The sequence below is a fragment of the Euprymna scolopes genome, chromosome 15, assembly GCF_053919585.1.
Source record: "Euprymna scolopes isolate OS-2025 chromosome 15, ASM5391958v1, whole genome shotgun sequence".
Lineage (NCBI taxonomy): Eukaryota > Metazoa > Mollusca > Cephalopoda > Sepiida > Sepiolidae > Euprymna > Euprymna scolopes.
The window spans coordinates 87,580,604-87,593,217 of NC_136496.1; the positions used below are offsets into that span (position 1 = coordinate 87,580,604).

General features: G+C 32.3%; 1 protein-coding gene and 1 pseudogene across 2 annotated transcripts in view; both read left to right on the top strand.

Annotated features, from left to right (window-relative positions):
* LOC145293953 (uncharacterized) overlaps nt 1–12,614 on the top strand; it is a 225,614-nt gene that overhangs the window by 150,851 nt on the left and 62,149 nt on the right. For both annotated transcript variants that reach the window (XM_080140820.1, XM_080140819.1), the window contains exon 3: nt 9,813–10,930. In XM_080140820.1, coding sequence (XP_079996946.1) covers nt 9,861–10,930 — 1,070 coding nt within the window. In that variant the 5' untranslated portion in view covers nt 9,813–9,860. The remainder of the gene's footprint in view (nt 1–9,812; nt 10,931–12,614) is intronic.
* LOC145294324 (U2 spliceosomal RNA) lies at nt 6,567–6,693 on the top strand (annotated as a pseudogene).

The following is a 12,614-nucleotide window of genomic DNA, read 5'->3' on the forward strand; positions in this document are numbered from 1 at the left end:
CTTAAAGAACTTCAAACATAAAAAATTTACACATTTAAAAGCCCTGTTAGTAAGGTTCCAAAATATACTGTCCTCCTGCAGAGGGTAAAAATCCCTTAATGGCATCACCTGTTGACCATAGGTGGTGACCCGTAGGATTTTGGTGCCTGAACACCTCACAACCTGGATCCAAGTGGCTGTGAGTTTGCAACACTGAGTTTGCAGGTATCACAATCACAAACATCCATGATGTCAACCAACTAAGCCTTCCACCCTGGCTACTAAAACAACTTGAAATTATCCTTGAACTAAACAAGCTCCCAAAATATCAAACTCATCCACTAACCTATCAAGAAAAACTTAACATTCAGGAAAAATACCCAAACCATCAGCATATCTACACAGATAGTTCCAAAGGCAGCAACAAAACTGAATGCAGAATAGTGTCCAATAACATTACTTTACAGAAGCAACTACCAGACTAGGCTTCAATTTTTAGTGCCAAAGCCACAGCTATAAACCTGGCTCTAGACCTCATTACTGACCACGCCCACAACAAATTTATAAATTTTTCAGACATCCTATCGGTACTCAAATCCTTAAGGAACCAAAACTTAAATAACTCGCTACTAATCAATCTATTACAAAGAATATATACTCTTTCACAAAACAAAAATATAAAATTCTGCTGGATCCCGAGTCATTTTGGAATTCAGGGCAATCAAAATGCTGACATAGCTGCCAAAAACACATTAAAACTCAGTATAATCAATATAAAAATTTCACACTCTGACTACAAACAAATAATAATCTCATTACGAAGAAATAGCAGGAACAATGGCATAACTGTCAAAATTTAAAACTTTTCAAAATCAAACGCACAATAGAAGAATCGTTACCAGATTTCAGAAAATCATGTAGAGAGGAAGTGGGTTTGCCCCGTATTCGCATAGGACACATACACATAACCCACTACTTCCTGCTTAAAAAAGAAAAGAAAAAAAAAGACCCTCCAGAATGTTTGGTATGCCAAGAACCTTTTATGGTAAAACACTTTCTTTTGGATTGGCACGATCTCTTCCATATCTGGCAAAATTATTACAATGTCAACAATATGAAAGAACTATTTAAAAAAATAAATTCTAACATAATGCTAAAATTTCTGAAAAAAGTAAATTGATACAAAAGAATATTTTAACTCAATCAAGCTTTATCCCCCTCCCCCTCTCCAAAAAAAAAAAAAAAAAACCTAATGATCCAAAACAACTGACTTGATTTACTGAATAAGTTAAAATATCTGAGCCACGAGAAAAAAAAAAAAAATCCAAATTACGGAACTCGGCATTAAATAACCAAAAACAAAACAAGGTTGATATGCTGTAAAACCAAACCAAACCATTTCTCTCTCTTTCCATTCTTCTTCCTCTCTTTCCTTCCCTGTTCCTTTCCCTCTTACTTTTCTATTTGAAAGAATATGATGGGTTTAATATATGGTTTTAAGTTGTCTTTCAAAAAAATCTCATGTAAACAATCATCTTTTTGCATGTTTTGAGAGGTAATGGGATTTTTCTCAATGCTTAGGTTGGTTGGATTATATATATATAATAATTATTCTCTCTTAAAATAAATAATATTGTTAGAATTCAAAAGATTGGACAGTTAAAGACGCGTTTCTTCATTTTTATTTACAGTTGAATTTTTAATTTTTCGTTTATATGTGTATATGTACTGTGTGCATGTGTGTATGTGCATACTTATATGTGTATATATTTAAAACGGACGTGGCACCTTCTCATTAGCTATACCTCTTTCTCCTCCTTCCTTCCTTTTCCATTCCCCTTTTCTCCATTTATGTTCATACTTTCACTACACCGATGAAGACTGAAGGATCGGTCGAAAATAATATACCTGTAAAAAAAGTTTTTTAATTTTCTTTCATAATATTATTTTGTATTCCTACACGTCACCAATTGAAAACAAATAAAGAAAAGTTATAAGCTTTTATACTTTTCGTATTCTTTTTTATACATTCCATATATATATATATATATATATATATATATATATATATTAGTGATGAGACAATTCCAATATTTTTTGATTCCGTACTAAATTCCTGATTTCGATTCTTTATAAATCTCTAAATATTTTACAACGAAATTGTCATTTTGTCCCAATTACTGTAAAAAACACTTCTTAAATGTGCATGTATTTTCTCAAACATAAAAACACGCTTGTGATGGGGTGATCTAGAGATTTTAGTTTTAGTGGAAGTTTAAATCAATAAATATTTATTTTATGATTACTACAAGCAGTGGAAGATGTTTTTATAAAAATAAAATCAACTAAAATAGATAATTAAAAGAATCGGTTTTGGCATCGGAAAATAGGCTCAAATTTTCCCGATTCTGATACCTCAAAAAGCTCCGATTTTTCAGATTCCGCTTAATTGTCCCAACACTAATATATAAAATAAGATTTACTGTGAGACTGCAGTACAGTGTTACAATATATCCAGCATTTGTATCCCTTTTGCATTAATAACAAGAATTAGTATAAAAATTATGCCATTTGTATTTTATAAACAAGAGACAAAGTTTTGGATTTGCAGTGTTCTGTTAAAAAAATAGAAGAAAAAAAGAAATATTGGGATAGCTTTTTAACCTGACAAACCCGACTTTACGATCAGCATTTTCCAGATGTTTGTGTTTAAACTGAATGATTTTTTTTTTTTTTTTTTTTTTACAAGGCCCAGAAAACACTTGAGGATAAGGATTAAGAGTGTACAGTAGTCGATTGAACAATATAGTAATCGTTAGTAATGGAAATTCAGTAAGTTAAGTGGAATGGCTCTTTATGAACTTGTTTACGTTGGACTTGAAGACGATCAGATTGTATTCAGCTGGAAAGCAAGAAAACGGAAGACAGTTCCACAGGTGTGCACTTCTAAGAAAGAAGCTTTGTTCATGGAATTTACTTTTAGGTTTAGGCACAGATAAAGAATGGGGGTAATTATTGATGGTGTTTTCAGCTAGACGAGTGTTTCTTGTGAAAGTTTGGTGAGGGGTGGGCATAGATAGAAGCTCAGTCGAACACTTGCCATGAAAATAATGATAAAGCAGAGACAAACTCGCAACATCTCTTCTGAGAGATAGAGGTTACAGGGAAGAGAAAAGGACATCTCCTACAAGACTATGAAGTCTATTTTGAACTCTATCAAGGCAGGACAAGTCCTTTCTAGCAGCTCCTGCCCAGATGTGGCAACAGTACTCCATCCTTGTTTACATAAAATCAGAAATACAAATAGTTAACTGTCGAGATTCAAACTCACAAACTTCTTTCGTAACCCCAACACCATCGTGTTGCTAAGTTTAGAAATATCAATTCGTTTTAACCTTGAAATGAAACTTCTCTTGTCCACTTTATTTTTTTCCTTCATTTGGTTCATGGTGGAAGAATGTTACAGACAAGGGAGGAAAATATTGAAAAATTTATGGAGGCTACGAGTTGTAATAATAATAATGTTCAAAGTATCTGATCATATGTAACATGTAATAGTTTAGCTAATTTATGAATAAAGTTTATCAAACAATTGATATTTGCTTTAATCTAAGCAATTACTAAAAGAATCATTCTTACTTCATATCTATTATTGGTAAGAAATGTGATTGATTTTTACCATGTTTACATATGAACAATGAGCTTCCATAGTATTAGTGGTTGACAAAAGTGTATATAATATGTTGTAAATTTTTCTTGGACTTAGGAAAAATGTCTTCATTTTAAGAAGTATAAATATGAACAATTTTTTTGTTTGTTCATATTTAAACATGATAAAAGGATAAAGTATTTTTAAGAATTAGTACACATGCATCTGGCCATCTGATAGATGAATTAGATTGAACAGTAAAAAGATGTTTTCATTATTATTAATCGCCTAGCTGAAAATTAAGTTATTAGTGTAAAAGGTCTCCATATCATCAATCCCCTGAGCCGGAATAAATAATAGCCCTTGAAATAAAATGAATCGAAGTATGCTATTTTATTGCAAAAAACATGCTATAACAATAACAAATAAGTTAGTTAATAAAAATCATAGTTTGATCTATATTATTTAATTAATTGGAATGTTTATTGAGATGAGTATTATTTATTCATTTATTTATTGCGGACTATTATTCTCATGTTTGAGTTGTTGTTTCACGATGTTTCAGCCAACTATTCCTCTGGCCTTCGTCAGGCGGTTACTGAGACGGGATAAGAACTCTGAATCTCCTAACTACATCCTCAGCAATTACTGCCTTCCATAGTTGTTGTCATCTCACCACGTTTTGGTCAACTAAGCTTCTGGCTGAGAATGCAGTTAGGAGATTCGGAGTTCCTATCCCATCGCGGCAACCAGCTGATAAAGGTCAGAGGAATAGTTGTCCGAAACGTGAAACAACAACTAAAAAAGATGAGGATAATAATCTGCAATAATTAAATCAATAAATGAATAAATAAGTCTCCTCAATATGCATTCCAATTAATTAAATAATATATACCATTCGGTACAGACCCGACAATGGAAGATCAGATAATAAACATGGATTTATAAGACCAAAAAGTCCAACCTTGGTCACCCTTAGGGGCCCTGTGCTGCAGTGGATAGAAACATTGAATCTCTATGGTTCTAGGTGAGCATTGTCTGAAGATAGTGGTTTCAATCCTACCCAAAGCTGGTCAGAATCTTAGTTGGCCAAAACGTGGTGAAACGACAACAACTATGGAAGGCAGTAATTGCTGAGGATGCAGTTAGGAGTTTCAGAGTTCTTATCCCGTCATGGTAACCACCTAACGAATGCCAGAGGAACAGTTGGCTGAAACATTGTAAAAAAAAAAAAAAAACCCTAAAAAATGAGGATAATAGTCCGCAATAAATGAATAGTTTGATCTGTCAGCTATTTATGTCTAATTTCTAAAAATTTCCATGATGTATGTATTTTATTAAATGCTAATGTTTGGTGCATCTGCCTAGACAGTCCAAAAAAGTCTCCAATCTAATAAGTCTCGCACTGTCAACTAAACTCCAACCTCTGTCCCAATGTGTCAGTGTTGCATCCCTGTGCCTGCTTTACAAGTACTTTAATGGAGTGTGCACTGACGAACTCTGAGCACGTGCCCCCTCAATGTTAATCCCCCCCCCCCCCGACTAACCTGAAGGAGAAAATCCCGCCCCTTCACTGTAGAGATCCCTAGAGGCCAGAAAGCTTTCTTCTCTGATAGCTTCTTCCCTCAAACTGCTAGACTTTGGAATTCCCTCCTTGTTTCCTGATTCCCTGACTGTATCAACATGAGCAGATATATCACTACACAATTCCCTACATAGTGTCTCTGTAGATATATTCTCAAATAGTATCCCCTTACATCTTCTTGTTTGTGGTGAATAAGAGTAATGAAAATAAAAGAAATATTTGAGGCAACATCAATTAAATGTTGGCATAGTCATTTATGTTTTGCTGTTCATCAGTGCGGCTAGACAAACAACTACCCCAAGCCAGGTTTGAAATTATATATGTATATATGATGAAAATGATGGAAATAATAGTCTGACAAAATAGAGAAATAAAAAGGAACAAATCGAGTTATGTGTACATCAACGTTTCCAGAGGAAGGTCGAAATAAAGACAAAACGTTGATGAACACATAACTCAGTTTGTTCCTTTTTATTTCTATCTATTTCTCTCTCTCTCTCTCTCTCTCTCTCTCTCTCTATATATATATATATATATATATATATATATATATATATATATATATATATTATATACTAGGTCTACTTACTAACACTAAGTTATACAGTAGAACCTCAGGATACGGTGGTCCTAGGATACATTTTTTTTTATATTACGTTGTGGAATACAATGTTTTTCCGGACCCTGGTTACGGTATTTGCCCCGCCTTACGGTGTTATTTATAATGTTATTTGATTATATACTGTACTGTATTTTGTTACTAATTTTATGATGATATAACTCTGATCTGTCATTTTATTCTTTACATTCTTTTTTATTTTTTTTATTAAAACAAAAAACTCTTTAAAAGTTTAAATATTGAGCTTTATTAGTCGCATGCAAGCGACTCTCCGTCGGTCGGTCGCTCGGTCTGTCCGTAACACTTTTGTGCTTGGCCTTTTTGGTTAAGATCAAAGGTCTGTTGTTAATAGATGCTGTTCTTAGCTTTTTAAGCTTTTCTTGGCCTTTTGGCCAAGATCAAAGTGTTGTGCCTAAGTTTGTTTACAAATGTTAATTTTTTGCTTTTATTTTTTGAATTTGTCATTATTTAATTGTAAAATTTTTTCATTACGGAAATAAACTATATAAACAAGATCAAAGTGTAGTATCTGCTCCGGCAGATACTGCAAGCAAAGACCATATGTGGGGGCAACCTCACATATAAGACCTTGGCCAAGTTAGGGGCAACCCTTCATACCAATTGTCACTATCCAGCTCCCCTACTCCCCGGGGAGCTGGTCCCTATTTCCCCTTCACTCCTCACATTAAAAATCGGCCTTGTGCCTAATTTGCTCGGTGGGGGAGCAAATAAATATCCTTTTCTTGGCCTTTTGGCCAAGATCAAAGTGTAGTACCTGTTCTTACTACATGCTGTACTTATTGTGATATAAAGTGGAGGATAACTTTTCTGTTTTAATTTAATGTAAAATGATCACCCACTTTACAATCATCAGTCAGTCTCAAAGCCATTAAAGTCATTCTCCAGATCATTCAAGTTGTTTTTGAAGGATTCCAGTTATTTCTTAAGCATTCAAGTCATTCTTAAGGTCATTCAATTCATCCTTAAGTTCATTAAAGTCATTCTAAGTCATTTACTTTTTATTTATTTTAGTCATTTTAGCCCATTTTTCTGTCATTTTAGTTTATCTTTAAGAATTTTGTCAATCCTACATTCACGCATTCATTCATTACATGAGAGCACACAACTAATTGTTTATCAGCCTTGTTTTTCTTTGGAAATTGATTCTCAGAAGAATTGATCCGAACTATATAACTTTTTTTTATATATATTGTTACTAAGTTTTTGATTATTTATTTGATAAAATTACTATTATGTGTGCAAAGTGTATTTTTTAAGATAATACATTTCTGATGTTCACATGGTATGACTTTTATTTTCTTTTTATCTTTAAATATTACAGAATCCGGTTTTTAATAAATATATTAAGATTATTTTTAATAGAAAATTAAAAAGAAACCGTTTGTCTAAATGTATACATCACAGTAAAAGCAAAAGTTATTGTATTTTTTGTTTTACGTTTTTACTTTTTACTTACATGAATATCATTTTCAGATGAATTTAAATTTGAAAAAATATCTCCTGAAAAAGCAACTAATATTATCCATACACTCCATTTTTTTTTTAAATAACATAATTACAAAATCTGTCGATATTATTTTTATACTTAAGCAACTTATTCTCAAAATTACTTCTACTCTCAGTAAAGAAATGCCAATGTTTGTGGTGAGTGACTAGCTGTGTATTGTCTTCTATAATATAAATCTCACCTGTTTAAATGTATGTATGTATGTATGTATGTTTGTATGACTGCCTAAAACTTTTGACAGAAGCAACAGATTTTCATGCGATTGTTATTGCTTTGAAGCTCGACCCTTTGGACGACTAATATTGAAAAATTGGCCAAAAACATTAATTCCTTCACCCTCAACTGGGCACCTTTCTACAAGGAGGGGTCGCTTTTTTCCCCCGATATTTTTGAAAGTCATCCCCTCTTTTCGATTGACTAGCTTTAATTTAAACCTTCACCACTTCCGGTTTGGAGATGGACACAACGGTAAAGACGTCAGGTTTTTTTTTGGGGGGGGGGGTCACATTTTTTTCCTCCTTTGCCTGCCTACTACCACTTTTATTTTTTTTTTTGCTCAACACATACCTCCAAACATCTGGGCAACGCCGGGTACCCAGACTAGTCTATAATATAAATCTTACCTATCTGTTTTAATGTATGTACGTATTTATGTATGTCTGCCTAAAACTTTCGACAGAGGCAACAGATTTTCACGTGATTGGTATTGCCTTGGAGCACGACTCTTCGGACGACAAATATTGAAAAATTGACTAAAAACACTAATTCCTTCACCCTTTTTTTTTCTTTTTGCTCAACACACACTGCCAAACACCTGGGCAATGCCAGGCATCCAGGCTAGTTGAAATATAAAACTTAAAAAAAATAAAAATTCTTATTCTTTTTTTCCCTTTTTCTTCCTTTTTCTTTTTCATTTCTTTCCTTTTTCATTTTTATTGTTTTATCGATAGGTTTTGATTAGAACTTTAAAAAATATTGAAATAATATTTATATTTCACTTATCTTAACAAAATCTTTCATCTAACATGCCAAGTTTTTTTGTAAGACTTTTAAAAGTTGCACCTAAATAGCATTTCAGCTATTCAAACTATCCAATTTACATTTGTTCTTGTTATACCATGTTATTGACACTGTAATAAGATACTTTGTAGTTTATTTGAAAAATTATGTAGATAGTTGGTAATATGAAAACAGTTTTTAATTATGACTGAAAAATCAAATTCAAATCATCAAGGGGATAACTTTATATTTTTCATTTAAGAATAAAAAGACTTGGGCACTTCTACATTATCAGAACAAAATTCTGTAGTTGATAAATGGAGTTTTCAGATAAAAAAATAATGGTTTCTAACGATTTTTTTTATCTATTCTAATAAATTACAATGTTAGCTTGCAAATTATGCAGTCGAAATTACCTGAATATTACTGATGTATTAAAAAAAACAAAAAAAACAACTTAATCGTGTTAGCAGGTGAAAAATTGCAGCCATCTTGTTTTTTATAAAATAAATCAGAACGGAAAATTATCTCCCATTTAAACTCTCCTGTATCTTACATAAACAAATGCGATCGTTTTCTTCAAATTATATTTTCTTTAATAAATAATTTTCTACTTTATCGATTTTCGTAATTTTTGGATATAATCATCTTTAAAAATATAAGGAATATGTAGATACCATTGTTTTCATGTGAAATTCAGTTTTACGATTTCTGAAATTTCGTTCTGATAGTGTAGAAGCACAAAGACTTTTTGAAAAATTACGAACAAAAATGATTTCACTGCATCCTGGGCAACACCGAGAACAGCTAGTATTGTATACATTTCAACCCATTAAATCCTACTGTTTTTTTACAAATAGGACACCAAATAATTTCTTTTTAAAATGTATAAGATAATAGATAGCAGTACTGCTTACTGCATAATTATGTTGAAGAAAGGATAAGATTCATCTTCGAGTTTTTGGAATCCTTTTATAAATTGTGAAATTTGCTAAAAATCTATTTGTTTGATATATGAACTTATATAAATAAGTCTTGCAATAGTGAGCCACTAATTGCCAAAAGTGCAATGTATCTCTTTGTGTGAACTGCTTTGCTCCTTACCATAACGTCTAAATTTTATCTTGAATGTATTGCCTCTTAATTTCTTAAATATATCAAATATATCCAGTGTCCTATTTATAAAAGTTAGTATTTCGCTTTCTAAATAAAAAAGCGTTTTCCTTTAAATTCGTATATATTTAACCCAATTTTAGTCCTTACAAAGTTTCAAATTAATAGTATAAAATCTAGATACACTGCAACTTAATAAGTTTAATTTCAAAAGAGCTCTTTTTTAACTTTATCTCTCTCTCTCTTATATATATATATATATATAAATTCCAGGTTAAAATATTGTCCAATTTTGTTGAATATTTACTAATTTTTTTTTTTTTTTTTGTTTCTTTTTCAGAGTGAAATCCTTTGAAACCGTGTGGATCTCCATTCCCAACAAGTTATCATGGACAGCAGCATGGATGGCCGTTCCATGTGCAACACTCCGCCACCTGTCAGTCATCTGACTGATGAACTTGGACAGGATGATTACCTGGATACACTGATAGCTGCCGTTACGCAAGGCAGAGATCCTGTAGAAGATCCAGAAGGCGAGGAAGAATACATGGAGCATGAGGATGAAATGAAAGGAGAGTTTAGCAAGGATGACGGAAACAAGGGAGACAGCCAGCATAAACATGTGCAAAAAGAGGAAGAAAAAAGTAGCGATGGACAGCTATGGAAAGATATGGATGAGAGAAACGATGAAGAAAATATGGAAGAGGAGGAAAGAGGTGACGTTCCAATGGTTTCTTTTAAAGAAGAATCGGAAGAGGAGCTCACAGAGAGCAAACCAGTAAAACAAGAGGCCGAGGATAGCGATGATATGTCTACAGAAAAATCATCATCAAAAAAGAAGCGCAAATACAAGAGAGGAAAAGACAAAGATGGAGAAGAATCCAATTCTGATGATGAAGAAGAAGGAGATGATGATGATGATGAAGAGGAGGAAAGTGTGGATTTGAAGCGTATAAAGACAGATGATGATAAGAGTGTTACTGATACCAGCAAAGGAACTACCAAAACTGTCAAAGGTAATACAAAAAGAAGCGCAAAGAAGAAAATCAAGAAAGAGCCTGGTTTTGGAAATATTGATCAGGAAAGTTCTGACAATTCCTCCAATTCAGATTCCGATTCTGACAGTTCTGGTAGCAGTAGCAGTTCCGGTAGTAGTTCTGATTCAAGCTCTGACATGGAAGATTCGAGTTCTGATTCTTCTTCTGATGACGACGACGATGATGATGCTAAAAATGACAGCGATACTAAGAAGAAGAAGAAGATTGAGGGCGAGGAGAACGAAGCAAAGGTGAAGAAAAAGAGCAAGACCAAGGAAAAGGGTGCTAGCCGCAAAAAGAAGAAAAAGAAGAAGGAGAAAGATAAGGATGATGCCAGCGGCGATGATGAACTAAAAGAATCTGCAAAGAAACGGAAGCTGGCACGGAAGAAAGAGAAAGAGAAAAAGAGGCGGAACATCAGGTAAGTTTCAAATAGATTTGATTTGTGTGTGTGTGTTGAAAATTTAACTTTTGAACTCTGTTAAAAAAAAAATAAACCACCCAACCCTTGCAAACATTGTTTGCTCCTAACTGACTTTCTACCTCAAGGAGTTAGATATAAGGTCAGTTTTTAATGTAGATTAAACCCAGGTCCACAAAAAAGAGGCACTCCAAATTGGGGCATAAATAAAAATGATTCCAGTACTTATACAATTTAATGAAGACATTAAAAAATGAAAATATCAAAAAAAGGGTTATATTGTACATATCTGTTTTGGATTGAAGATCTCTGAAAAAAAAATTTCATTTAATTTGATTGAGTAGTTTTTTTGTTTTTAATTTTTGTTTTTTTACAGCAGAAAAACACATTCTTATGAGAGCGCGTTGAAGTTAGCCATTATGGAATTTGTTAAACACGCTACGGGGAGATAACTCAATGTAAAGTGCAGACACTCGCTCCCCATCTTTGATACTAGCTTTTCTTCCTAAAAATCGAACCTTTTGCTCAGTATCGTAATAAAGTATTTTTTTGCTGTAAAAAAAAGAAAAAAAAAACTACTTGATCAAATTAAGGGAATTTTTTTTTTCAGAGAACTTCGTTCTATAACAGATATGTGCAATATAACCTTTTTTCGATATTTTCATTTCTTAATGTGTTGATTAAACTGTACAAGTACTATGATTCCTTTACAGAAAAAAGCAAATACTACACTTATTCGCTATTTCACATCTACGCTATTATGCCCATTCTCAAAAGCAAATGTAAAGAATATAATATATGTATAAAGAATATATGTATAAAGAATATAATTATTCTTTATAAATTCTTATATTCACTTTACCAATGCCAGAAATGAAATTGCTTTACACTAAGTGACAATCACTTATTTGCTTACTAGAGAGCTCAGCCTATGAGTGGTATGTAAATGTAATCATCTACAGACAACTGTTTTGCTGTATCATGGATCGTCAGTGTGGCTAAACCATTGTCATAGGGTTCCAAGAAAGGAATTTCCATTTGCCCTTCTGAAAATATATGTTAATATTAAAATTTATTTCCAACAGTTATGTGTTATGCTGATTTTTTTTTTTTTTTTTTTTTTTCTGACACTAGTGTTTGCATGGATACTACCATTAAATAAACAATTAATTTAGTTCAAGGATCTAGAAATAATAAACAAAGAAATCTACAGAGTAAAAAATGAGACTGGTTAAGAATTTTAATTCTAGAAAATTTCAGGGTTCAAAGGGGACTCTTAAAACAAAATCTGAATCCCAGTTAGCTATCGGTGCTTATTTAGAATTAAATCGATTTAAAGAAAATATATAGAATAATTTTTTTTAAAACTTTGATGTACATACCCGTTATGGAATATAGATGTCATATTCCAAAAGTCACATAAATTGATCAAGGATTTTTTTTTTTTAATAAAATTTTATAATGTTTTAACCCATCATGTTTTATAAACAAGAGAGAAACAACTCGATTCGAACTATTGAGATGAAAATCAGCCTCATAATGGATACAATTTACTGTTAAAATTGATACAAATCTAAAAAAAAAAAAATGTTTTCTATATAAAAAAGAGATGTACTCAATTTGTGATTTCTGGAATATGACGTCTTCATTCTGTGGCAGATACATACATCATAAAGATTTTTCT